Raw genomic sequence first — 27,936 nt, forward strand, 5'->3', positions numbered from 1 at the left:
CTTTATCCTTGGGAATTCTAGAAATATCTTTCAGATTTGTGATTTAGCAGTACATAACTGGAATAATCAGGCTTTTTATTGTTTTGAATTTTTATTCCCTTTTTTGAAGAATGAATTATTTAAGTAACTGATAGTTAGCACTAGCTCCTGATTTATTTAAATTGAATGCATCTTGCAAGGACATGTTGACATTCTGACAAGTGGGTTCAGTCTACTAAAACAGGGCTTTTCAACCTTTTCACCCATTGTACCACTTTTAGGATATGGCAGCATGCGAGTACCACCAGTCGCCTAGCTAGGTGTCAAAAACTTGACCAAAAAAAAGGAAAAAATTGATGAAGTACAGGTATTCCTCAACATACAACAGTTTGCTTAGTGACTGTTCAAAGCGACAATGGCACTGAAAAAAGTGCCCAGCAAGACACCTGTCTGCCCGCCTGGCGGCGCTCTTCCTCCTGTCCGAGGTTTTCATTGTTCTGGGCATTTCTGTTGAGGATTGGCAGAGGGGGTGGGGTGGGGGTGTTTGGTTTTTATTTCCCCTGCCCTCTGCTGGGTGGTTGCAGAAGTTTTTGGTCACTTCACATGACCCTGGGACACTGTGACCGTCATAAATATGAATCAGTTGCCAAGCATCTGAATGTAAATCACAAGACCCTGGAGATGCTGCAACATTCCAGCTGATCGGCGCCTTTCTTCTGCACTCAGCAGAAGTGCCAGGATCAGCGCCGAGCTCCAGCTGGAGCCTGGCGCTGATCCTGGCGCTTCTGTTGAGCCCCGACAGCCCTGCAGCTCCAGCCGTCTCTCGTTCAGGCTTGTGCAGTGCTGCCACCGGTTCAGCTCATTCCCCTCCCCCGCTACCACTTTTCTAGGATGGTCGTGTACCACCTGCCAGGTGCCAATGTACCACAGGTGGTACCCGTACCACTGGTTGAAAAGCCCTGTACTAAAATACACTGAATTCAATAGAGAATATACAGTGCAGGAAAGGTTAAACCAGTTTTCTTTCCGCCCTTGACTGCAAGCTTTAGCTAGTAATATTTACAATACCCATAAAAATACTCACATGATGTCTGAAGCTGGGAAACAGCTGCTAAAGATGGGCTATCTTGTTTTGTCCCAGGAAATACTATCTATGCACGTAGTAATACTTTAGCACCCTAGTTTTCACAGTCAGCATGTTTCATATCATGAACTAAGAAACTGTAGACAGACTGCATCCCTAGGACAATGACTGCTCTGAGACTTAAATATATTCTGCTAATATTACAGAGTAGCTAACTAAGCGTTTGCCACAGGAACTGAAAGTAAGTAGTTGGACTTCCTAAGGACAAGTGTTAACCAATTGTGAACTGCACTGTGGCCTCTAAGCACCCTTTGTGCAGTTCTTAGCAGCTTCAAATTTATACTGATGGATTTCCATGAATAAAATAGAATAGAGCTGGAAGGGACCTTGGAGGTCTTCTAGTCCAGCCCCCTGCTCAAGCAGGAGAACCTATACCCTCTCAGACAAGTGACTGTCTGGCCTCTTCTTAAAAATCTCCATGATGGAGCGCCCATGATTTCTGGAGGCAGGCTGTTCCACTGGTTGATTGTCCTCACTCTCAGGAAGTTTAGAAAATATCCGATACGGTTTCCTACTATTTTTAAATGAAAAATAAGATGTGTAAATAATTGGACGGATTTCATATACCTTAGTAGCTTCTTTTAAACAATAAATAATGATACGTGCAAAAAATAGCTGTAAAATCAAAGTTCCTCCAATTTATATAATATCACGACTTCATTGTCCTACCTACTATGAAACTGAGTGGCTGGCAAAGAATTGCCCACCCATGTCATAACATACAGTCATTGTCCTCTTGCTCCATCAAGCTGTCAGTTTGTTTCACATACTAGGAATACGTGCTTCAATCTAATTGCACAGTTTTGTGATATACTGTGAATGTTTGCATTGCTATTCCATAAGATTGCCATGAGTCTTTGCTGGGATAAAAATCACACACATTTTTTTATTCCAGCAAATCCACAGACTCATGGCATCTGATGGAATAGCAATGCAAACATCTTGGTGTGGGTGTTACCGTTTAATCATCAGGGAACAGATTTCAGATATGTTTTGCCTCCTTTGGCATAGCAAGTTCCTACCCTTTTGCTTTTTGAACGGAAGAGTGAAAGTTCACTCTTTGTCAAGCCCAGCCACATCCATTCAAAGCCCCTGTGGAGTTCTAAGCTAGGCAAAAATCCTTGGGGAAAAGAAGTAGCAAAGATGCCAAGCGCCACCTTTAATAGTATTCAAGGTGGAGGAAATACTACGTAGAAGATCGAGTTTGGTGTTGCCTGCTTCTTTCCTCAGCAGATCATGAAGTACTTGCTCTAGGCAAGCTCAGCGGCAATCTAGAAAGGGGTAGGCAACCTCGGCTCTTTTATGACTCGTGGACTTCAACTCCCAGAATTCCTGAGTCAGCTATGCTGAGGGGAAAGGGAGAGTTTCCAAGATGAGCCATGCTGGCTCAGGAATTGTGGGAGTTGAAGTCCACGAGTCATAAAAGAACCGAGGTTGCCTCCCCCTTTCTAGATTGCCACTGAGCTTGCCTAGAGCAAGTACTTCATGAAGTCAAGAGAGATACCTAGGCATGTGTTTGCATTTATTGAAAATATAAGCCGCCCAGAATCACCTCGCGAGATGGACGGCAAAGAAAATTAATACGTAAATACATTTTGAAGTATGTTGTCATATTTGTCCCGTCTTAGAACCCACCGTATTGAGATAAACAGCAATAAACGCTTTAATAAAATTATAAATAACTTAAAATGTTACGTTACAGTATAATATCAGATGCAGTTTTTGAAAATTCATTTATCATATTACACAAGTGTTTCAAGCCTGGGCTCATCCTTTAGGTAAACTTTCAGGTTTTATGCTTTGGAATAATGTTGTATGACGCTGACTTTACACTTTCCCATGAAGTGCATAAGTTTTTCAGGTTCTTCCAGATGTTATTGTGTTGCCTTAGGGTGTTGGAAAGATTATCTTTTTTATGCAGATGTCCAATTAAAAAAAAAGGAACAACATGAGACATTCTAATTGGCCAGTGTTGTTTCCTAACACTTTTTGGGAAAACTATTTCACGGAGTAGCCTTCTAGATTTAATAGGGCATGCTGGGAAGCTTGAATATTTTCTATGCAATCTTTCTAAACCAACAAGATATTTTTGAGTCATTACATATGACTCTATATGTTGTTCCCTTCCCTTCCTTTTCTTTCCACCTCATAATTTTCCTGGTCTCTCTCACATGTGATATGTGCTCATTAACAGTCTGAATTGCAAAAATTAACCTTCTCTGACGGAAGAGTAAAAAAAGTAATAATGCTAAGACTTAGTGTTATAAATGTTCTCTGATCTATCCAGCAATAATCCTTGCGTCTGAAAGCAACTGACTGAAAAGATAACTCAGTTACTTGACAGATCTTATTAAAGCCTATCTCTTTTCTGTCTTCAGTCAGGCCAGTTCAGTGAAGACATGATTCCTACAGTGGGCTTTAACATGCGGAAAGTTACCAAGGGTAATGTCACAATAAAGGTACGTATCCTGCTTGCTAAGGTAATTATATTTGCTAATGAGAAAAGCACGGGAAGAGTGATGAGACTGTCTTAATATAATTATTCACTAAGTTGCGTTGAGTAAGATTAACGTAGTTCCCTGATCTGCTGTGCTCAAATATAGAAGGAAAACATTACATCTAACACTTTACTAAAATCTCAGGGGAAAACATACATTGTAGCCCTGTCTGTGAGCAACAAACTCATGTAATAACCTATAAATATGACTGCTCAAAATAAATATTTCGAGGGAAGTCTTTCAGGCTTCAGAACTATTGCACCCACCATCTTGTACCGCTGGGTTTCAAGTTCACAAGTTGTGTCCTAGGCCTGGACAGTCTCGGTATAAGAGTAGAACCAGGCTACCGAATGAGATTGTCTCTGCGAGCTTTTGCGAGCTTCTTATCCCACCATTGGTGGGAGATGAATCTAATTAAAGGCATAAGGGACGTGGTGGCTCAGTGGGTTAGGACGCTGAGCTTGTCGATCAGATGGTCGGCAGTTTGGTGGGTCAAATCCCGAGTGCTGCATAACAGAATGAGCGCCTGTTACTTGTCCCTGCTTCTGCCAACCTAGCAGTTCGAAAGCACGTAAAAATGCAAGTAGAAAAATAGGGACCACTACGGTGGGAAGGTAACAGCGTTCCGTGCGCCTTTGGCGTCTAGTCATGCCGGCCACATGACCACGGAGACGTCCTCGGACAAGCACTGGCTCTTCAGCTTTGAAATGGAGATGAGCACTGGCCCCTAGAGTCGGAAACGACTAGCACGCATGTGCGGGGGAACCTTTACCTTTACCTTTTTAGAGCAATGGCTGCAAAAGGCTACAGATGAATTTGACTAAGCACTGGCCTACAAAGTAGTAATAGCGATGGCAAAACATTTGCACTTCTTTGTTGTTATTGCAGCCATAAATTTCTGCCCACTAGACCTATTTGAGATGACCCAGTTCCTTTTGAGAAATACGGGAGTGACAGAGACCCTGTGACGTTTTGTATGGGACTCTTTGAGGATAGAAGCAAGACTGATGAAATCTATACACTCCGTAGTATCCAGTCCATGCTGAATAGGAGCTGTGCTGTTCTGCATACGGTACTTAGGGACAAGCTACCTTGTCTGCATTGTTTGGATTCTTCAGAACTTTCTAGGTCTTTATCCAGCGTGTTATATTGCAGGAGCATTAAAAGAGGTGTTTGCTTGCTCTCCCTGGCAAACAAACATTCTGAGCTATAGTGTTCGATAAGTTGCAAAATCTCCAGATATAATTCTTTTTCTTTTTCCCTCTTGAAAAGATTTGGGATATAGGAGGACAGCCACGATTCCGAAGTATGTGGGAGCGCTACTGCAGAGGAGTTAATGCTATTGTGTAAGGTTTTTTTTCCTCCTTTATTTCGGTTACTTTAAATGTTTTATTTTTCTGTTGTGTTTTGTTGCATGTTGTACTCGTCTGCTTAGAAGGAAGTCTGGACTACAAAACCATGGACTTCTCTAAACCAAGGCTTGAAAGCCTATAGGTCTCACCTAACCCCCTCCTCCTTGGTGGCCTCCGTGCCCTAATTCAGAAATTTAGTAACAAAATCTCACAAGATGATGGAATTTATTTATTTATTTGTTTCACAAAAGAAGAAGCAAAAAAAGGTACTTTAAGGCTATGCTAAGCTTAAAGGATCTAATTTACTTAAAGTTCTCCCTTCCGAAAGCACAAAATAAAAATTGTTGACCCCTTTTTGGTGATGTAATCATAATCTGCCTCTCCCTTCTGAGAAGTTGACTTTATATAGGTAGCCCTTAAGCTATGATCAGCAACTGTTTAAAATTATGGTGGAGCTGAATGAAGGGAGCTTATGACCAGTTCCATGAAGTTTCAGCCATCTCAGTGTCATCCCTGCCATCACATGATTAAGATCTGGGTGCTCAGGCTCTGGCTGGCTATTACAACATTAGAGCAAGTCATGGGCACACGACCATTTGTGACCTTCTTTGCTAGCTTCCAATTGGAATTGGATTGGAATTTTAAATTTTTAGAATGTGATTTATTTGTTGGGGCTAATTTAATTTAATTTATTTTTAACTTTGTATATTGTGTTTTAACTGCCCTGTACACCGCCCCGAGTCCTTCGGGAGAAGGGCGGTATATAAATCCAATAAAATAAAATAAATAAATAAATAAATAAAGTCAATGGGGAAGCCAGCAAGTCACTTCTGCTACTTTTTCTCCTGAGAAACCCGCTACAGAGTATTAGACCCACTACACCTGGACCCACTTGTGTAGAGCTTCAGCATCCCCTCTCCTGCTTGCCTGAATGCCATGCTGCATACCTATCTACTGTCCCAATGCTTGCCTCTGGGTTTTGCTGGCCCATTGCACACTCCCCAGCATCCTCCAACCATCACTGGCCTGCCCGTTCTCCTTTTCTGGGACTCTTTCTGCCTCTTCCTGCTTAACTACACACACACACATAATCCTGGGATTATGACAGCTAAACTATGTGTTCCTGTGACAACCACTTTACACTTTGCTTAATGACAGTTGTCACTGACAGTGGTCCCAAATACCAGGACAGTGATTCTGAAGACAGTGATCTTGGCTTAATGACAGTGATCCCAAATGCCATCATAACCCAAGAACTACCAATATGTCTCCCTCCCAGCAAAAAGGGTGCTTTGCGCCTGCTGGAAATGCTAAATGCTTCTATCTCAATAGAATGAAACAAGGCTTGAGATTAAATTTAAGATTGAGGTTGCAAAAATCCAGATGACCATTAAATGGTGGCAAAGAGATTCAGAATCCTTTGCTGCCATCTAGTGGTCATCAAATTTTTGCAGCTCAGACCTAGTAACACTAACTGGCAGCACTTGGTAATCTCAAATTCTGCTTCACAAATGTGAGACCTTCAAGGTTTTCTAAAAGAATGAGCTTAAGGGCATGATGGTGAAGTTTAACACGATGAATATAGGATTCTAATTTCATGTTTTATAAAAAAAACATGCATAGCCGTTTAGAAAGATAAAAAATAAACTAAACTGCAATATAGTTTATTTATTTTCTGTCTTTCTAAACTACTATGCTCCCTAAGGACTTGAGATTTATAGCATAATGACATGACAGGATTCCAAACAAGTTAAAATAGAGTATTACAAAACTGAAGTTATTACCGTATATACTTGAGTATAAGCCGAATTTTTCAGCCCACTTTTTGGGCTGAAAAATTCCACTTCGGCTTATACTCCAGTCAACAAAAAACTTACCGAGGACTTGTGCGCGGCCAAGGCTTTGGTGCTTCCGGGATCGCGCGCACCTCTCCCAAGCCACCGCCATCCGGAGACCTGCCGAAGTTTGGGGAGGTTTGGGGAGGTGCGCGCGCACCTCCCCAAACCTCCCCAAACGTCGGCAGGTCTCCGGACCTCCGCGCCTTGCCTGCCTGCTTCTTTCTGCAGCGGAAAGAAGCAGGCAGGCAGGGCGCGGAGGAACGGAGACCTGCCGACGTTTGGGGAGGTTTGGGCGCCTCCCCAAACCTCCCCAAACGTCGGCAGGTCTCTGTTCCTCCTGCCGACGTTTGGGGAGGTTTGGGCGCCTCCCCAAACCTCGGCAGGTCTCCGTTCCTCCGCGCAGACCTGCCGACGTTTGGGGAGGTGTGGGCGCCTCCCCAAACCTCCCCAAACGTCGGCAGGTCTCCGGACCTCCGCGCCCTGCCTGCCTGCTTCTTTCCGTTCCTCCTGCCGACGTTTGGGGAGGTTTGGGCGCCTCCCCAAACCTCCCCAAACGTCGGCAGGTCTGCGCGGAGGAACGGAGACCTGCCGACGTTTGGGGAGGCGCCCAAACCTCCCCAAACGTCGGCAGGAGGAATGAAGACCTGCCGACGTTTGGGGAGGTTTGGGGAGGCGCCCAAACCTCCCCAAACGTCGGCAGGAGGAACGGAGACCTGCCGACGTTTGGGGAGGTTTGGGGAGGCGCCCACACCTCCCCAAACGTCGGCAGGTCTGCGCGGAGGAACGGAGACCTGCCGAGGTTTGGGGAGGCGCCCAAACCTCCCCAAACGTCGGCAGGAGGAACGGAGACCTGCCGACGTTTGGGGAGGTTTGGGGAGGCGCCCAAACCTCCCCAAACGTCGGCAGGTCTCCGTTCCTCCGCGCCCTGCCTGCCTGCTTCTTTCCGCTGCAGAAAGAAGCAGGCAGGCAAGGCGCGGAGGTCCGGAGACCTGCCGACGTTTGGGGAGGTTTGGGGAGGTGCGCGCGCACCTCCCCAAACCTCCCCAAACTTTGGCAGGTCTCCGGACGGCGGCGGCTTGGGAGAGGTGCACGCGATCCTGGAAGCACCGAAGCCTCGGCCGCGCGCAAGTCCTCGGTAAGCTCCGGGCGGTCACTTGCTTCGCGTCTCCTGAGGGAAGGGGGGCGACTGGAGCGGGCGTGTTTCCTCGCCTGCTGGGCGCCGCGATTTGCCCGGGGAACGCGCGGGCCCCGAATGGCAGTGTGGAGCGAGGAAGCGGACAGCTAGGGCTTCCCCGAGAGCCGCGGCCACACAGGGTATTCCTGTGTATTCAGGCTTGCAAAATGGCGGATCGAGCCTCTGCTGGCGGCAGAGGCTTGCAGAACGGCGGATCGGCTTATACTCGAGTCAATAACTTTTTCCAGTTTTTGGGGGTGAAATTGGGGGTCTCGGCTTATACTCGAGTCGGCTTATACTCAAGTATATACGGTATTAAGTAATGAAAGCTTGGAATGTATCTTACGGTTGGGAAGTGGAGAATGTTAGCCGAAGATTTGTTGCTGCTGTTACTTGTATTACTCTATCAGTAATATTCTGACTGTAAATACTTCAGTAATATGGCTCTGTAATTTACATAAGTTTACATTATAGTTGGATGATGTCCATTTAAATGAAAATGTTTTTAATGGTTGCAGTTATAAGTGAAAACTTGGAATTCACTATTATGGAATACTTAATATGGCTTAGAAGCCATATTGGAACTCTATGGTGACACAGAATACAGATAGTCCTTGACTTCTGACTGTGATTCAGTCCAGAAGTATGGTTATAAGTTGTTATGGTTGTTAAGTGGGTCAACACATGACTGAATCTAATTTTATGACAGTTTTTGTGGTGGTCGTTAAGTGAATCCACTTCATACATTGGGTGTCTTTTGCCTAAAACAAGCAAAAAATATCTAAAATCACTGTCATATGACTGTTGACCATAATGTTCAGCTGATTCCCAAACGCCAAAAAACAATTACATAACCACAGAGGGGAGTGTCTGTTGTAACTTCAAAATTGTGTTGTAAGTAGCTCTTGGGGAGGTCTGCCATAATTTCAGATGATCATTAAGTAACCAGTTATAAGTGGAGTACTTCCTATAGAATCAAAATGTTGAAACTATGTTACAGAAACAGGTATCGACGTATTTTAAGCACAGCATAGGGAAATATTTAGGGAATACTGATCCTAAAGATGATCAATTGTACCATTTTCAAATTTGACTTGTTTTCTTAACTTCCCCTCAGTTACTATGAAGAAGAATTCTGAAAAGCTGCAACATATTTTAATATAATTTTAGCTATAACCTAAGGCTTTGATGAGTGTGGTGGGATCACTAAATAGGTTTTTAGTCACTAGATGAGATTGGCTTGCAATTTTCTGATACCTTTTGTAATATTTAGTTGAAATCCCTAGTTCAGGGGTCTCCAACTCCCAGTCTGTGCACTGGCACCAGTCGCGGCATGCCAGAACAGGTGAAGCCCCATCTGTGGGATGCAGTAAGCATGCAAAACCATATGCCTTTCAGTCCATGGAAAAGCCTTTCTCCACAGAACCGGTCCCTGGTGCCCAAAAGGTTGGGGGCCTCTGCCCTAGTTATTTCAGATTCTTTTTGGAAGGGAATGTTGGTAATATTGCTAGACTGGTGTACCTTGCCTTGCACAAACTGGTTCAAACTGATTCTTTTTAATAGCTATATGGTAGATGCTGCTGATCGTGAAAAAATAGAAGCTTCTAGAAATGAGTTGCACAATCTTCTAGACAAACCACAGCTACAAGGAATTCCTGTGAGTAGTGGACATGTTAGTCCTGCCTGAAAATTTTTGAAGAAATTGATAAGAAAACGTGTTTGAAATTATTTGTTTAGAAAATAATTACATTGTCTGTGGACACTTTTTCTTGAAATTTGATATACTGCTAGTTAAGTGCATCTTTCGTCAGGTAAATCATTCTCTGATTCTTATGTTTATTTTTTTAGGTTTTGTTAATATAATGCAAGTTGAAAAAGGTCTACTAAAACAGCGGTCCCCAATCTTTCCAGCTCAGCAGAGGCGGGGGGAGGGGGGAAGAGAGGGGATGGTTTCACACATGAACATGCACATGTGTGCACTCACCACTTCCGAGGCCCGGTTCCAAACGGGTTGCAGCCCAGTACTGGGATGCGAACCAGGGGTTGGGGACCCCTGTTCTAAAAGCTTCCATAGCAATAGACCATAGAAATAAACTGTAGACCAATGTACAAGTTGCTAAAGGAATGATTGATTTAAAACATCTTGAGGCACTGGGTAAATTATTAAGCAGGACAAGAATATCTTGTTTCACAAGACAAAGTAAAGAGCTTTGGACTATCAGTGCAAAAAAAAAGACTGAGCTGAAATGATTAACAATTGGCTAATTATTTCGACTTGTACTATTCAATTTCTCATCTACTTCCTTTTGAAATGGTTTTCCCTGCAGCTTCTGCAAATTTAGTTCCTTAATATTTCCTCTATGCGTCACAAAAGATTGATTCTTGTGGAAATGAAATTCAACTGCTTCCTTCCTTAAAAAAAAGTAAATGCTAAAATCAGTACATATTTCCTGTTCTCAGGTTCTAGTACTTGGAAACAAAAGAGACCTTGCTAATGCACTGGATGAGAAGCAGCTTATTGAAAAAATGTGAGTAAGCAAGCATATTTTATGGTTTGTTTTTTGTTTTTCTTTTAAAAAAAGTTTTAGACTGGTGTGTCCAGCCTTGGCAATTTTAAGACTTGTGGACTTCAACTCCCAGAATTCCATGCTGGCTGGTGAATTCTGGAAGTTGACGTGCACAAGCCTTAAAAGTTGCCAAGGTTGGACACTCCTGTTTTAGACATTAATTTTGTATTAGCCCCGCTCATACGACACAATAGAACACACAGTTATTTTTTATAGACTTTTTTTCTCTGATTCAGAAGTCACGTGGCCAATTGATTCAGAATACCACCTCTCTGGCTTAATCACAGTGTGCAATCATGTCTCGATTTGGGTTAGATGTTAAATCAAACTGCAGGGTGGCTTAGAATGGGTAGAAAGCACTCTCATTAATCTGGGATTCTTTCTTGGAGGGTTGCGTTTTGAGGGCATAAGAAGCATGGAATTCGCAGAACAATACTTTTTTTTCCTTTTTTTGCAATATGGGTAGTAGGAAGAAATGAGATCACGTGATAATTTGCTATTTTTTTCAGCCATACAAGGGCCTTTGGAATATTGTCTAACCGTGGTAAATATGGGTATGTCTGGTATACATCACAGAATTGTTTTTAAATAAAGAACAGTCTATTTGCAGGTCTATAAAATGATCTGTACCCGAGCTTTATAAAAGTGGATTGTTTTAATTATATTGATGTGCAAATTTGCCTGCTGTCATAGGAGAAAGTTTCCAATAAATTGCCTTTAATTAATTCATATTTTAACGTGAATCACATTTGTGTCAAGTTTAATAGGATGCTGCTATCAAATTTTCACCAAATTATGAGTTGCTTCTTTTCCAGGAACCTAGCTGCTATTCAAGACAGAGAAATTTGCTGCTACTCCATTTCTTGCAAAGAAAAGGACAATATAGGTAATAGCAAAATCAATAATGTTGACTTTGGAGTACACAGTGTGTTTCCCATGGCCACCACAGTTCAAAAAGGGCAATGGCCAATTGAAACAAATTTAAAGGAAGGCTACTAAAATGGTGTACCATACTGAAAACCCAAGTCTTTGAGTAACAGCTAAAGCAGCCGCTCCCAACCTTTTCTACTGTATGCCCTGCACACCTAGAACGCTTCTGATATATTCTCGCACCCCTTACAAAAGTTCAAAACAAGGGCAATGGAATTATGTATATACACTATAATTGTGAAAACTTATAGTTTTTGCACCCCCTGGAATATTGTCTTGCACCCCCAAGGGGTGCGAGCACCCCTGGTTGGGAACCCCTGAGTTAAAGGATCTGGATATGTTTACTATACAGAAATATGATTCAGTGGAGATACAATAGCTGTGTTCATATATCTGAAAGGTTTTCACAAGATGAGGGGATGAATTTATTCTGTGTTGCCAAGCAACTAGTAGAATTAAAGAAAGGTTCAGGCTATCCAGTGGAACAGGCTGCTACGTGAAGTTATGAGTTTTTCTTTGTAAGGTACCTTCGAACAAGGCTGGATTGTCATCTGTGAAAGAGGCTGCATAGATGGCCACCCCTCTTGTAATAAAATCTGGGCAGGTTCTAAACAAAAATAAAAAACACATCCTATTTAAATACATTAAAATCAAAACGCTGGTGCTATTTTTGAATTTTAAATCAGTGTCATCTGGGTGGCAAAATATACAAATTTTGTATAAAATGAGACTGATGTGAAAACCACCATTTTGCGAGCATTATAAAAACAGGTTTGCTATTTATGACACCTAAATTTGTATTCTGGAACAGAAAGCATATTTAAAAATATGTCTTTAAAGAGTTCTTAAAAAATAAAAATATATCTTTAAAGATCCTTTTAGAATTTATGAAAACAGCTCCCTTGTGTTTACAAAGTTTCTAAGGTTATGATTCAAGAAATTCATACTACAAAAGGAATGTATTAAAATCTGTACAACATGCTTTCTAGTCCAGTTAAATGCAAGGCAAGATCCATATGCACTAAAGGGTTATTTAAATTTATATACAGTATTTTTTTCTTTTACAAGAATCTGATTTGCTTGCATACGTATCTTTTAATGAAATGTCTAACAGTTGATAGCAAGTCTTGCTTTGTGAGGAAAAAACCCGATTGACTGTGACAATGGATCTTGTTAAATCAAAGAATCAATTAAATGTTTAGATATGCTTTTCATAGAATAACACCTACTGACTAAAGAATTTGAATTAGCACTTGGGTAGCCTTGTTCCCTACATTGAAGTTCATTTTTAATTTAAAAAACAACAACAAACTAGTAATGCAGTAGGAACAAATGTCGAATGAACTGAAATTACTGAAGCTGTTCAAATAACTGCCACAGACTTTTAACAAGCTTCAGAAATATTTTCATTATTGATTCAGCCACACAGAAGATACTTCTCCTTGCTATCTTACAATGGATGTTTCTGGAATCTGGAAGAAAATGTATTTATGTACACTCCAGTCTAAATGCTGATTTTTAAGGATGATTAGGTACAGCAATTACCTTGAAAACCAATTGCCGTATTTTCCTTTTTCTTAGATATCACACTTCAGTGGCTTATTCAGCACTCAAAGTCTCGAAGAAGCTGAAAATGTTCACCTAGCTGCTCATTTGGCCATATTCTCAATTGTCTACTCCCTCCGTGATGAATTGTTATCCAGGATATCCCTCCTGTGTCCAAGGAATTGCCTTTTTTCACAGTTCATGCCTCCATATGCACTGCTGAATGACTTATAATCCTACTTCTGTCAAAGAGTTGGCTAGAGTTGTCATAAGTCGTGCAAATGTTTTTTATTCATTTCATCTAGACAGTGGCAGTGGGTACCTCTTCTTCAGATTCCCCCCTCCCCACCTCTGGTCTTCCTGATCCAGATTTTTATATTAGATTTTCTGCACAATTATTTCATTCTTGTATGTAGCTGCTCATTGGAAATGCTGGCACGTGGCAGCACAGGGATTAGGTCAGCTCTTATTATAAAGCTTTTCCAAGCACTGTTTAAATGGGATACTGTACTAATTTTTCTTCCCAGATGCATGTGATGTATATTGTAAAAAAGATTTCAAAGGAAAGTGCGAAGCACTAAAATTAAATCACTAAATTATCATAAATTCTCAAATTGTATTTCTCCCAATGAATAAAAAATTCAGGTTGTCGACTTTTTTTTTGTACTGTGCAGGGCATTGCTAATTTCTTTACATTTGCTAAAGTTGTTTTAAGTGGAGCAAGGAATAAAATATTTCAAAATCAGCCTCTCAAAAAATTGAACGTATAAGCAGATGTAATGTTGAATTAGATGGAACAGTCACAATTTTCTTCTAGAAATGCTTTACTCAGACTACAGCTGCATGACATTCTGGATGTCATATTAATGTCCAGCACAAAAATATGTGTCACTGTCTAGCTTATTCCTCTATTAATGGAGTAGTTGTGCACAGTTTTACTTGGTGCTAAATACCTAGGCTATTGTGACAACACTAGGTTTGCCTGCTTCTCACTGTGTAATCATGTATAAAGTTCATAGGCTATGAAACATTAAATTGTGTCTTGAAGCACAATGTAATTTATGAAGTGATTCTCTATCTCAATTAGCTTCTGCAGCATAGAGGTTATTTGAGCTGGAAAAATTAACACTACTTTCATATCTACATTCTTGGTAGTGTCAATATCTAAACCGATTTGTCAAAGCTGAAGTTGCTGATGCAGTAACGTTGAGGTAGGCTACAGTATGCAAATACATGATATAGGTGTTTGTTGCTCCTCACTGTAATATTATTTTAAGGAACACCTATGTGTATTTAAATGCTGTTTAGAGCCCTTGTTTAATATATGTTTGATGCATCCATAGGCACCTTCTTAATGTGCTTGTTCAAGTACAAATTGTTTCTCAAAAATGAACATTTTATATTGGATCAAGTACTGCTATTAGCTATAGTATGTTTTCTTTTGTTACCTGCATGCATTACAAAACTCCTCTCGCCTTATATAGATATTCTGTTATTTTCAAGGACTCTTTGCCAAAAGGCATAGATGGTACCTTTACAATAATACATGAAATGTTTGTATAAGCCTGTTGTAGTTCTGTCATAGATCATCTGGAGCAAGTAAAATGAGAAGCTACAGTAGCAGCAAATCTAGTTTACTTTAAAGTGTGCTTAAAGCATTACAAGTGTAATGTACAAATACTGTACTATTTTTTTGCCGTAATGATTGGACTGAGGTTACAAATGTAAAGATGTGCCCCTACACAATCAATTTTGAGTTATAACTGCCATGGCCTTATTGTTCCCGTAGAAATACCTGCACTGTTGCAACACAGAAGTACTGCCCCCATTTACAAATTGAGCTTGCATTCTTAACCTCTCTATGCTTCAGTAAAATCCTATATTATTGGTGCTGTGGAAAAGGTTCACTGACTCCCTGTTATGTACGTAGCTCACTATGGACTGCTGTACTTGACAAAAGCAGTTCTGCTTGTGCCTAAAAAAAAAATAAGGAAATTGAATTAGAACCTGTCAACCTTTCCTGCAGAAGCTAAATTATTGTTTAGGTAACTGCCCTTTTGCTGAATTCAACATATTTGGGATTTTAGTGTATACCACACAGCTTTCAGTGTTTTGACGTCCCCAAACCACTATCAACTTTTTAATCTTGCATTAATCTTGGCATGTGAACAACTTACACATTTATGAAATTCTGTAAATATGTGAATTTTTTTATTTAGGTGGAATGCATTTTGTTTGTTTACTGCTATTTAGCTTTATCCAATAAACTTTAAGTTTTCAGGGTCATGTTGATATTTATATAACTTGACTCCTCAAGAACTGTTGTCTAGTTGAAATATGTAAGAGTACAGATCTACTCCAGTTATTTCACTGAAACTTGAGTGTATGCTTTATATACTACAAGTAGCTGAAGTGCCTGAATTAGAGACCATATTCTCTCCATTGTGTATTCTAAATTTAGAACACATGAACCAGTTTTGGTGTAATGGTTAAAGGTCCTGAGTTTACTTCTGCCTTAGGTATGAAATCAGCTAGTTGTCTTTGGGCCAGTCACTCTCTCAGCCTTAGGAAGAAGGCATGGGCAAGTGACTCTTAAAATCTTATCAAGAAAAGTGCAGGAATCAAGATTGGCATGAAGGCCAACAGAAAAAAATATATAGCAGTTATCTATCTTATTTAATAAAAACGTTTTCTGTACATTTTATTTTTGGAAAAACATTGCTTACCCACCAAGTGCTTAAAACTAAGGTAGAAAAATGGAAGGCTTTAGAATACTTTCAAGCCTATTATATATTATTTCAACTCTCTCAAAAGAGCAAAATCACCAGAAAAGGAAGTAAAAAGATTAGGGCTCCAACTGCTTCCAGCATAGACCTTTGGCATGTTTCCTTCAAATTAATGCATTGGTCCTGAGATAAGTATTTTACCAAACTTGCTTAGAACTTCTTTCAGTTTAACCATTCTAGCATAATGTGACGGAATCCCCCCCATCATAAAATGTGTGTGTGTGTGTGTAACAGAATTGATTTATTTTATTATATTCTAATTAAAGTGGAATAGATAAGTGATAGTATTAGCTGGAGGGACGCGGTGGCTTAGTGGGTTAGGACGCTGAGCTTGTCGATCAGAAGATTGGCAGTTTGGTGGGTCGAATCCCGAGTGCCGCGTAACAGACTGAGCGCCTGTTACTCGTCCCAGCTTCTGCCAACCTAGCAGTTCAAAAGCACATAAAAATGCAAGTAGAAAAATAGGGACCACTACGGTGGGAAGGTAACAGCGCTCCGTGCGCCTTTGCTGTCTAGTCATGCCAGCCACATGACCACAGAGACGTCCTCGGACAAGCGCTGGCTCTTCGGCTTTGAAACAGAGATGAGCACCGGCCCCTAGAGTTGGAAACGACTAGCACGCATGTGCGGGGGAAACTTTACCTTTACCTTAGTATTAGCTGACTTTCACTTAAACATAAGGCCTGCTCCTCTTACAGCAACTATTTCTTGCAGGGGCCAATCCAGTATCTTTGGGACAGAGACATACATACCTCTGTACTGTCATGGTTCCCCTAACTGTTGATGAATGCAGTTCCAGTACTCTTGCTGTAACACTTAATCTTTAAGATCAATAGCCCTTGAGATATGTCTTCCATGAATTTATCTAATCCTTCCCCCAGCCATCCAAGTTAGTAGCCACTATATCTTGTAATGAATTCCACATGTTTTGTTCCAGAATGCTTTCCAATCAGCTTCACTGAATAGTTACTAGTTGCCATGGGTTGAGATAACAGGGAACACTCTGTCCACTTTCTGTATGCTACAAATGACTTATCCACCTCATTGTGTCTCTTGCCCCACTCCTGTTTTGGTTTGCATGCCTGTTTTGCTGTTACCCTTTTAGATGTAGAGCCTAGAACAGGGGTCTCCAAACTTGGCAGCTTTAATTCAATTCCCAGAATTCCTCAGCCAGCATGGCTGACTTAGGAATTCTGGGAGTTGAAGTCCATGAGTCATAAAAGAGCCGAGGTTGCCCACCCCTGCTGTGGTAGCTGTCTCTCCAATCCAATTTATTTTGATCAAAGATCAGACACTTATCAGTATGTTTCTCTGGAAAAAAGCATTTTAATACCAAAGATTAAAAAAATTGCCTAAAGGACATATTGTTCATTGCAGCTTGAAGTTGGTTGTTTGCAGATATTGACAGCAGGCTTACAAAAGCTTATAATATGTATGGCAAATATGTTCTTATCACATGTTTCAGAGATTTGTAAACATTTTCTGACGATTCCAAGCATGAATTTGCCATTTTCATGTCTGCCACACATGGAGTCCCATCTACATTGATCCATCCACCGTGAACCTGTGGTTGCTGTCCCCATCATCATGGTGTGAATTTGGCAGTGGGTGTTTTTTCTCAAATTATTTCAGTTTCTTTGATTTAAAACAGAACTGCATTTACCGTAAGGTTCACCCCTTGTTTTAAACAAAGCCCCAACAATTATTTTTACCATCTGAATAGTTTAGTATCATCCACAAACTTTGATAAGCCTACTAATAAAAAAATCCGATTATCATAAACGTGATTGCAGGGATGCATCAAATTCGTGTAAAGTCACGTACAAACTTATGCAATTGGATTCCTATTGTATATACTCCTGTTACTTGCATATAGATAGTTCTTGAGTTTTGATGACAAACAAGTCCTGCAATTGTAGTTATAAGTTGTAATGGTCATAAAGAGAGTGTGTGATCAGATGTGATTTTATGATGTGTTTTTTTTCAGAGATTGTTAAGCAAATGCGGCCGTCATTAAGTGAATGCAACAGTCATTAAGTAAATCCATTGTTTCTAATGGGGCAGTTTTTGCCAGAAACCAGAAGTAAATACTGGTTTCTGGCAAAACTATTGTAAAATCATTGGTCAAATAACCATGAGGCACTACAAATTACCATAAATGTGGGCTGGTTGCCAAGCACCCAAAATGTTGTGATCATGGGGAGATGAAACGGACATCAGAACTTTGAAATCAGGTCCTAAGTAGCTTTTTTGGGGGTGGGCTTGTTGTAACTTCAAATAGTTGCTAAGCAACTGTCTTAAGTTGAGGACTATCTACACAATATACCGTATATCAAGCTCAACGTATAGCCATACATACTCACATTTCTCAGATATCCTTTGCTTCCTAGGAAGCCAAAATTTTTACCTTGATTATATAAGGTTCTTTTCTTGGGAAGGAGGATTTACCTCTGATAGTTATGTTCTAAGTCTCTACGTTATATGGCTTTCCTAATCCCAGCACTGATTTCTACAAAGCTGCACAGAAGTGTCAGAGGGTTTTAATGAAATTAACTCTTCTCTGTGCTTTGTCATCCTATAGCGTTCTGTGTATTTGAGCTGAAAATACTGAAACATGATGCTGTTTTGAGAATAGACACATGATTTTGAGGCAGGCATTTCCCCTAAATTTAGCAGGTTCTGGTTAGTATGCACAGTGAGCTTGTGTCTTAATACATCTTTGATATAACATAGCTGTAACCTCTCAGATTCGGGCGGCAGTTGCATGTTTCACCTACAGAACTCATTAAACTCTGAAAAAACCATGTTTAATAAATCTATTGTAACAGATCTTACATGGTTTATTATAGGATCTCATTAGAATGTGCAAAGTGGTATATAGAGTTTCCTATAGTATACTATAGTTTAGTATAAGGTGGCCTAGACCAGCCGTCCCCAACCTTTCTGGCACCAGGGACTGATTTTTTTAGAAGTCAATTTTTCCACAGGCCGGGGGCGGGATAGTTTCACATGCAATCTAGATCCCATGCATGCTCGCCAATTCCACGGACCAGTTCCTAACAGTCCATGGACCGATACCCGGTTCGCAGCCTGGGGATTGGGACCCCCCTGGCCTAGGCCACCTTTAGAGGCAGATTTACATAATGTATGTTGCAATTGTGTGATATGGAGGTGACCCTCAGATATCTATCTATCTATCTATCTATCTATCTATCTATCTATCTATCTATCTATCTATCTATCTATCTATCTATCTAGTGTACATGCTTTCCCCTCATCTCATTATCCAAAGTAACTGTGGGTGGTGTACCATATAATAAAGACACAATAAAAAACATTAAAAATGATTAGCTAAAACCAAGTGCTTAAGTTATTTGTGTAAAAGTTTTATTATCTCACAATTGGGAAATAAAAATAAAATTGGGGACAATTGTGTATGCTAATGTTATTAAAGCCTAAACTTTCTGGGTAATTTTTTCTTAATTTTCTTTTTTTTTATTGAAAAGTTTTATCATACATTTTATCTTTAACAATCCCCCCTACCCCTCCCCTATCCCTCCCTCCCTACCCCTCCCCCCTCCCCTCCCCCCCCGACTTCCCAGAGCTAAGTACAAGGTATAAAAAACAAAAAAAGAATCATAAACAACCATATGCTAACAACCATAAACTCTAAAATCTATCACTCTCTAGCTCATATAGGATAACTACAAACACTATTAATATAGAATATATAAAAAAACAGAAAAAAAAGAAAGGAAGACTTATTCAAATGCTACATGAAACTTCTTAGTCCCATATTTGTTCTGGATATACTCAATCCATTCCTCTTAACAGTTTAATAGCCTCCTTAGACTTCACATCCTCTGAATTCAAAATCAAAGCCTTTTCTTTTTCCTTTATTTCATTCTCCAATTCTTTCCTCCTAGCTTCCACAGCACATCTATGTTTATTGTTCATATATATCAATACCCCTCTCATATAGGCCTTGCTAGCATCCCAAACCATGTCCATAGAGGTGCCCTTATTCATATTAATTTCAAAAAAATCCTTCATCCGCTGTTTACATTCTTCCACATTTCTCTGGTTTCTAAACAAATTCTCATTTACGCGCCACGAGCGCCTATCTCTATTCTCCTTATTAATCTCTAGCCAAACTGGGCTATGATCAGAAATAGTTCTTGCACATATCTTCACCTTCTTAATCCTTGAAAAAAAGTCATTAGTCAACAAAATAAAATCGATCCTGGAAAAAGATTAATGTCTGTCAGAAAAAAAAAGTATAATCCTTTTCATGCGAATGTCTCTCACGCCAAATATCTCGCAGTTCCAAGTCATCCTTCATTTCAAAAAAGGATTTAGCAGTCTAGCATGACTTGGGACGCGCTTAAAAGCTCCAACCTTGTCCATCTGTACATCCAAAACACCATTCCAATCCCCCATAAAAATAAAAGATTTATAATCCAACTGGGTAAGCTTTGTATGAAATAAACTAAAAAAGTCAGCTTGTTGTTGATTAGGAGCATATAATCCAACTAAAAGCGTCTTTTTACCTTCTAGCAGCAACTCTATCATAACGTATCTTCCATGCTTATCTGCTTCAATTAAGTCCGCTGTTAAAGCACTTTTAACATAAACAACCACTCCATTTTTCTTATTCATTACAGAAGCAACAAATTGCGTGCCCAACCTTGAGATCGATAAATACTTTGGTCCACAACCCTAATATGCGTTTCTTGCAAACATATAACATCTATCTTGAATTGTTTTAAATATTGAAAAACTTTCTTCCTCTTCTGTGGTGAATTTAATCCATTAACGTTCCAAGTTAAAAATTTAATTGCCATGCATATCATCCCAAAGCTCTTGGAGCACTGCTTTAATAGGACTATCTTTTTTAGGCCGTGCTCCTCCCACTGCTTGGCTGTAAGTACATTTTGGAAATTCCATAGACTTCTGCTGATCTTGTTCTTTTATTTTTTTTTGATCGTTTTAAAGCAGCACACGTCACCCTCTGCTCTCTAGGATCATCCAAAGAAGTTGTAGCTTGGTCTCCTCCAGCACCATTCTCCTCTATCTGTCCATCTTCAGCCTCTTGATGTTCTCCTTCTCCAGATCCCTTTGCAGCTTCCAGAAGTGATAGTGGGGTTGCTTTTAAAACGTTATTGTAAAAATCACGCGCCTGCATCACAGTGGCCAAACGGTACCTTTTACCTTCATGCATCACCATCAACCCAACTGGAATCTCCCATCTGAACCTTATATCTCGTTGCTTGAGCTCTTGCACTAAAAATATAAAATCCTTCCTTCTCCTTAAAATCTTTGGAGGAATTTCTTTTAGAACCAAAACTTATTGATCAGCAATCACAACTTTAGTATCATAGGCAGCTTGAATAACTTCATCTCTAATTTCCCTCTTTGCAAAATAAACCACCACATCTCTAGGTAGCTTTCTCTATCTAGCAATCCATGAATTCACACGAAACACTTTATCCATGCCTCCCTTTATTTCAGATGCTGGCTGACTCAATACTACTTCCAGAGCCTCAGAAATCAGCTGCTTTAGGTCTTCCTTAATATTCTCTTTTAAACCTCTGATTCTAACAGCATACTGCATCTGGTAATATTGAGCAAGACTCAGTTCTCTGTCCATTTTGTCTCTTAAATCTTCATTCTCCAGTACTTTTGCTTCTAATATGGCATTCTTTTGAGTCAAATCTTCCACTTTTTCATCCAAATCTTCCACACATTCAGCCACTCTATACACTGAAGACAAAATGTCTACCTTCATCACTCTGAACTTCTCTTCCATCCTCTCTTCTATTCTCTCCTCCAATTTCTCCAATTTGTCCTCCATCTTTGCAAATTTATCACCCATTGATTCCAGAATTACCTGGGCATGTTTTTCAAGAGCATCTTGTAAATCCTTCGGTGTCAATACATCAGGAGGAAGCAACGCTTGCAATAATGACTGTTGCACCGGAGAGGTTCCAGCACTCCGAAGAGTTTTTGGGGGAGGTTTAGCCGCCATCTTTACTTTCACTTACTACGCACTTTCACTTTTAAATTTATAAAGTCCATTAAGCTAGAAAGCAGCAATAAAAGTCCTCTTCACCTTTTCCTCCTGTACCGCTCTGCCTGCTCCTTTTATTCCATGGTCTTTCCTTCTGGCAGGGGTGGTCGCAAACGCCTGGCTCCGCTCCAGAAATCACGGAGCAGAGATGCTGACCAGCTGGGAGCGACCCAGGCTACGGGGGAGTTCGATCCTTCAGCCGCCCAAGCTTTAAGCTCAGGCGGCCCCGGAGAACTCAACCCCTACCTGGGGCCTCACCCCCTCCTCTTCTCCCGAGGAGGGGGCTTCAAATCCACCCGAACAGCTGATCGGCGCTGTTTCGGGTGGAAACAACACAGCTGAGCCGCGGGCAGCCCGAAAGGGCTGTCTCCGGCGCCGCGGCGCCACCGGAAGCCTTAATTTTCATACCAATGTTGCAGAACAAGCATAAAATAAGCTGTAAAGTACTCCACAAATCAAATGCTGGGGAAGTGAAACAAAATAACCAGTACTACTTTGGGTGTTGACTGAAAATCGGGAACTGCTACAATACCATTGAATCTTAAGCAATGGCACAGTATCATGAGTGATGTGACAAATATTGCTGAGAAATCTAGTAGAAACAGGTCATCCTCCACTTTACAGTATATATAGAGAATCCATCAGGTCAACCAAGTGATTTCCATCCAGAACAAAGTCAGAAACCTAAGCAGGAAGGGAGCAATTTTATTCAAAGAAAACTATGGAATATTAATTTGTGATATATTTGTTTGTACTTTTGGCTTTGTGGAACAATGATTTGTGCTTTGTATATGATATTTTGTAGATAGCAGAAGCTGGTATCATGCATTTATGTAATATAATATGAGCAATGAAATTAAGGTAGACTTGTACATCACATTAACAAGGGAAACAAAATAAGCATTCAGGGAATAAATCTGTAATTAGAATATAGAATACTAAGGCTGGAAGGGACCTTGGAAGTCCTTTATCCAACCCCCTCCTTGAGTAGGAGACCTCATATTCTTTAGAATCTGCCCGGAGTCACCTTGTGGAAGAGATAAATAAAATAAAAAAGGAGCAATCTTTATTCCCAGTTTGACCAAGTGACAAAACTAGTGGACCAAAGGAATGCTGTAGATATAATTTACTTGGACTTCAGTAAGGCATTTGATAAAGTAGATCACAACCTACTACTTGATAAGATAGAAAAATGTGGGTTAGATAGCATCACCACCAGATGGATTCGTAGCTGGTCATGTGGTTCTCAATGGAACTGCATCTAAATGGAGGGAAGTATGCAGTGGGGTACCCCAAGGCTCTGTTTTGGGCCTAGTACTCTTCAACATTTTCATCAGTGATTTAGATAAGAGGATAGATGGAGAACTCATCAAATTTGCAGACAACACCAAGCTGGCAGGAATAGCCAATACTCCAGAAGATAGGCTTAAGATACAGGAGGATCTGGACAGACTCGAACACTGGGCACTATCTAAACAAAATGAAATTCAATTGTGAAAAAAGTAAGGTTCTACATTTAGGCAGGAAAAATCAAATGCACAGGTATAGTATAGGTGGTACCTTGCTCAATAGTAGTAACTGTGAAAGACATCTCGGAGTCCTAGTGGACAATCACTTAAATATGAGCCAGCAATGTGCTGCAGCTGCCAAAAAAGCCAACACAGTGCTAGGCTGCATTAACAGAGGGATAGAATCAAGATCATGTGAAGTACTAATACCACTTTACAATGCCTTGGTAAGGCCACACCTGGAATACTGCATCCAGTTTTGGTCACTACGATGTAAAAAAGATGTCGAGACTCTAGAAAGAGTACAGAGAAGAGCAACAAAGATGATTGGGGGACTGGAGGCTAAAACATATAGGGAACGGTTGCTGGAATTGGGTATGTGTAGTTTAACGAAGAGAAGGGTGAGGGGTGACATGATAGCAGTGTTCCAGTATCTCAGGGGCTGCCACAAAGAAGAGGGAGTCAAGCTATTCTCCAAAGCACCTGAAAGCAGGACAAGAAACAATGGATAGAAACTAGTTAAGGAGAGAAGCAACCTAGAACTAAGGAGAAACTTCCTGACAGTTAGAACAATTAACCAGTGGAACAACCTGCCTCCAGAAGTGGTGAATGCTCCAACACTGGAAGTTTTTAAGAAGAGACTGGACAGCCATTTGTCTGAAATGGTATAGGGTTTCCTGCCTGAGCAGTGGGTTGGACTAGATGACCTCCAAGGTCCCTTCCAACTTCTTCTTCTTCTTCTTCTTCTTCTTCTTCTTCTTCTTCTTCTTCTTCTTCTTCTTCTTCTTCTTCTTCTTCTTCTTCTTCTTCTTCTTCTTCTTCATTATTATTATTATTATTATTATTATTATTATTATTATTAATTATTATTATTATTATTATTATTATTATTATTATTACCACTGTTATACAAAGCATTGGGTTTTTAAAATATTTATTGTTTTATCATAAAAAATAAAATATAAAACAGTAAAACAAACACAATGAAATAAAAGCATACATTCACCCCTTCTTCTTAGCAGATTTAGGACAATCTTAATGAGCACAATCTAATACTATTGGACCTAATGACACCGAATATAAAGGCTTTCCATCATACCAACCATCTTTGTACAGTAATTTGCTACTAATATAATCTGGTATATTGTCTCCAAAATCAACACATCCTTTTCCAACCAACTTGCAAGAATTGTCAGTAGTTCTAATATTGAGGGTTTACTTTCTTCCCTTATAAGGGTTTCATACCTATTATTGCTTATGATATTTTGTTTAGTGTGTGAATTTTTTTTGCTTTATCATTGCCTTTTTAAAAAAGCAATAGAGTGGTCAAGGGAAATTGAAAAAGAACATAACTGTAGCTCATAAACCACAAGAGGTCTCGTGCTATTAAATATAAATGTTTAACTGAAATAATGTGACTTTCTTAATTCAAAAATTATTCTTCTTAAAAACGAATGCTGCTGAATTTCATAGCAGAAAAGCTAAATGCAAATTGTCTTAAGTACTCTCAACATTAAAAAATACACCTTCCAAAAAAGAACCTCAGGAAATAGGTGAGTTATATTATTCTTGTAAATTACAAGAAGTTCTGGTTATTTTCTGAAGGTAAATGCATATATGTCCTTCAACAGTAAATAAACTGCAGAACTTCAGAGCAATTTCATAACCTATCTGATTAACTGATGAAAAATAGATACTTCTCACAGCACTGTACCTGGGCATGTTGGGAGTACTCAAGATAACAGAGAACTGCTTCATTTAATTACTTTCTCCCCACCAAAGTCCTGGTATGCTGCCTCATTATTGTGCATGGTGTATTAGGTTGGTATTCCTGTGAGGGATAAACAGAGAACATTGGTCCCCAAGACAGGAAGGCCATCTCCGTTAAAATAAGAGGGCACCCAATATTAGGCATTATATATAGTATAGGAAGGTGTGGTAAATCATAGATATATTTATCAAGATCAAGTGATTATATAGACAGCCATTAAAACATAAGATGCTAAATTCAAAGGACCTTTGTAAAAGCAGAGAAGATGGAAACAGATATGGAACAATATGGAAAGTCTTCCAAAAGATCTGTAACCTCAGAAGGTTGCTATTGTGTAGTGGGTTCTGGACCGCATGGAAGACAGCAGGCAGATGAGTACAGCAACAGCTCTTTATTGTGGGTAGGACTGTACTGAACAAAGGGGGTTATCTGTACCCCTTATATACCTTGCCAGGTACACTCTTGGCCAATCCGTTCATCTGAATCTCCCGCCGAAAGCTAATCAGCCAATACGGTAATGGTACAGCACCACCTGGTGGTATTTGCTGAGCTGCTGCTTAAACCCCATACATAACACCCCTTCCCCCTTAAAAGAACAAACAATATATTTAATACAAAACATCATGCATAATTTTTTCCTGCAGTTACAATGGTTAATGGCAAATCATGACTTGACTCAAGGCCTGTCCCCCCCTCAAGATTGTACATAGTCTGCGAGATAGGCAGGTGGCCTGTGAGCCCTGGATGACCGCCTCAGAGTTTGCCATTCATCCGGGACAGCAGAGTCAGTGGTTGAGTCTTGGCTCAGTGTTCCTGGTTGACCCATCCCAGGGTCAGCCCTTGCAACCACGCTGTCGTGATGGTCCTGGGCCTGTTGTTGTAAGGACCGGCTCTCCTCCCATCCTGTTGTTGTCAGTTGTTGGGGTTGATCGATCCATGACCTTTCAGGAACCCGCTTCCTGATTTGATCTATGTGTTGTCTGATCTGACGGTCCCCCTCCACCCCTACAATGTAGGACAAGGGCCCAGTTCTGTCAACCACCACCCCTGGAATCCATGCATGTCCCGGCCCATAGTTCTGTGCCCAAACCAGGTCATTGGTGAGAAGTTCTCTAGAGGGCTTGGGTTGCTCAGTCTCCACAGCCACTCTGTCGGCGTGTAGTCTGTCCAATTTGGTAATGAGGCGCCTGCCCCAACGAAGTTCCGCTGGGCTCTTCCCCGTGGCTGTGCAAGGTGTGTTGTGTTATGCTAACAGGAATTGTGCCAACCTTTGATGCCAGTAGCCACTGATGATGCGCCTCAATGCGTCCTTGGTTGTTCGTACCATGCGTTCTGCTAATCCGTTGGTCGACGGGTGGAAAGGCGCAGCTGTGACATGCCTAATCAAGTTGGCCCTGGTGAATGTCTGGAATTCAGCAGAGGTGAATTGAGGCCCATTGTCTGAGACCAATACGTCAGGGAGGCCGTGTGTGGCAGAGTCCCCTGAGCACTTGGATAGTTTTGGCCATAGTCATGCTATTGACTGGAATCACCTCTAGCCATTTGGAATGGCTGTCTACCACCACTAGGAACAGCTGTCCTTGGAAAGGACCAGCATAATCAATGTGGACTCTGGACCAGGGTGTGTGTGTAGCCTACCATTTGTGTACAGGTGCATGGGGCATCTCTGGTCTGGACCTTTGGCAGTCATAGCAACTATTAACCTGTTCCTCTATGGCCTTATCTAGACCTGGCCACCACAGGTAGCTCCTAGCTAACGCTTTCATCCTGACTATTCCCAGGTGTCCTTCGTGTAGTGACTTTATGACTTTGTTTCTCAGTGTCTCAGGAATAATGACCCTACTTCCCCACAAAAGGCATCCTTTGTGAGCAGACAGTTCGTGTCTTCTATTGAAGTAAGCCTGGAATTCCGGGCCTGGACTCTTTTCTTGCCACCCCGTGACTACCCAAGACTGAACTCTGGACAGGATTCTGTCTGCTGTTGTTTCAGCGACTATGTCTTTTGCCTGTAAGGGGCACTCGGGTAGGTCCTGGATGGTCAGGCGCCAGATCAGGTTCTGAATTTGCTAAGGGTAACCTGCTTAAGCCGTCTGCGTGGTCCATATCTTTACCTGGTTTGTGAACCAGTTTGTAAGTGCATGCAGATAGGAATATGGACCACCTGAGCATCCTAGGTGACAGAATTTGAGGGGTTTGTTTGTCTGTTGTGAACAACCCCAATAAAAGCTTATGATCCGTGAATATGGTGAAATCCCTGCCATAAAGGGAGTCATGGAATTTTTTGACCCCGGCCACTATAGCCAGGGCTTCCTTGTCAATCTGGGCATAATTCCTTTCTGCCCCTGACAACGTATGGGAGTAGTATGCAATGGGCACCTGTTCCCTGTTCATCTCTAAGTGGCTCAGTACTGCGCCCACTCCATAGGGAGATGCATCGCAAGCAATGCAAATGAGCTTTGACTCTATGAAGTGGGTGACAGAGGAATTACTAGATAGTAGTTCCTTTAGGTTTTTAAAATTCTTGTCGTGGACCTTGGTCCAGTTGCATGCAGCTTGCTTGTCTAGGAGCCTGTGCAGAGGCTCAGCGATGGCTGCCTTGTGTGGGAGGAATGAATGGTAAAAATTCAGGAGCCCCAGGAATGCTTGCAGTTCCCCCTTGTTTTGGGGGGTAGGGGCCATTTTGATTGCCTTTACCTTGGATTCTGCAGGGTGGATTCCCTTGGCATCAATCCTGAATACAGGAATTCTGTGGATGCCACCCCAATGCTACACTT

The 27,936-nt window shown here is 40.9% G+C and overlaps 1 protein-coding gene across 1 annotated transcript in view; it reads left to right on the plus strand.

The window, feature by feature from the left end:
- ARL8B (ARF like GTPase 8B) overlaps positions 1 to 15,680 on the plus strand; it is a 34,656-nt gene extending 18,976 nt beyond the window's left edge. The window contains exons 2-7 of the mRNA XM_083353205.1: positions 3,502 to 3,582; positions 4,894 to 4,967; positions 9,549 to 9,642; positions 10,446 to 10,513; positions 11,368 to 11,438; positions 13,064 to 15,680. Of these exons, the coding sequence (XP_083209331.1) occupies positions 3,502 to 3,582; positions 4,894 to 4,967; positions 9,549 to 9,642; positions 10,446 to 10,513; positions 11,368 to 11,438; positions 13,064 to 13,113 (438 nt within the window). The 3' untranslated portion in view covers positions 13,114 to 15,680. The remainder of the gene's footprint in view (positions 1 to 3,501; positions 3,583 to 4,893; positions 4,968 to 9,548; positions 9,643 to 10,445; positions 10,514 to 11,367; positions 11,439 to 13,063) is intronic.
- Positions 15,681 to 27,936: the final 12,256 nt, after the last annotated feature.

This window comes from Vipera ursinii, assembly GCF_947247035.1.
Source record: "Vipera ursinii genome assembly, chromosome: 2".
NCBI lineage: Eukaryota > Metazoa > Chordata > Lepidosauria > Squamata > Viperidae > Vipera > Vipera ursinii.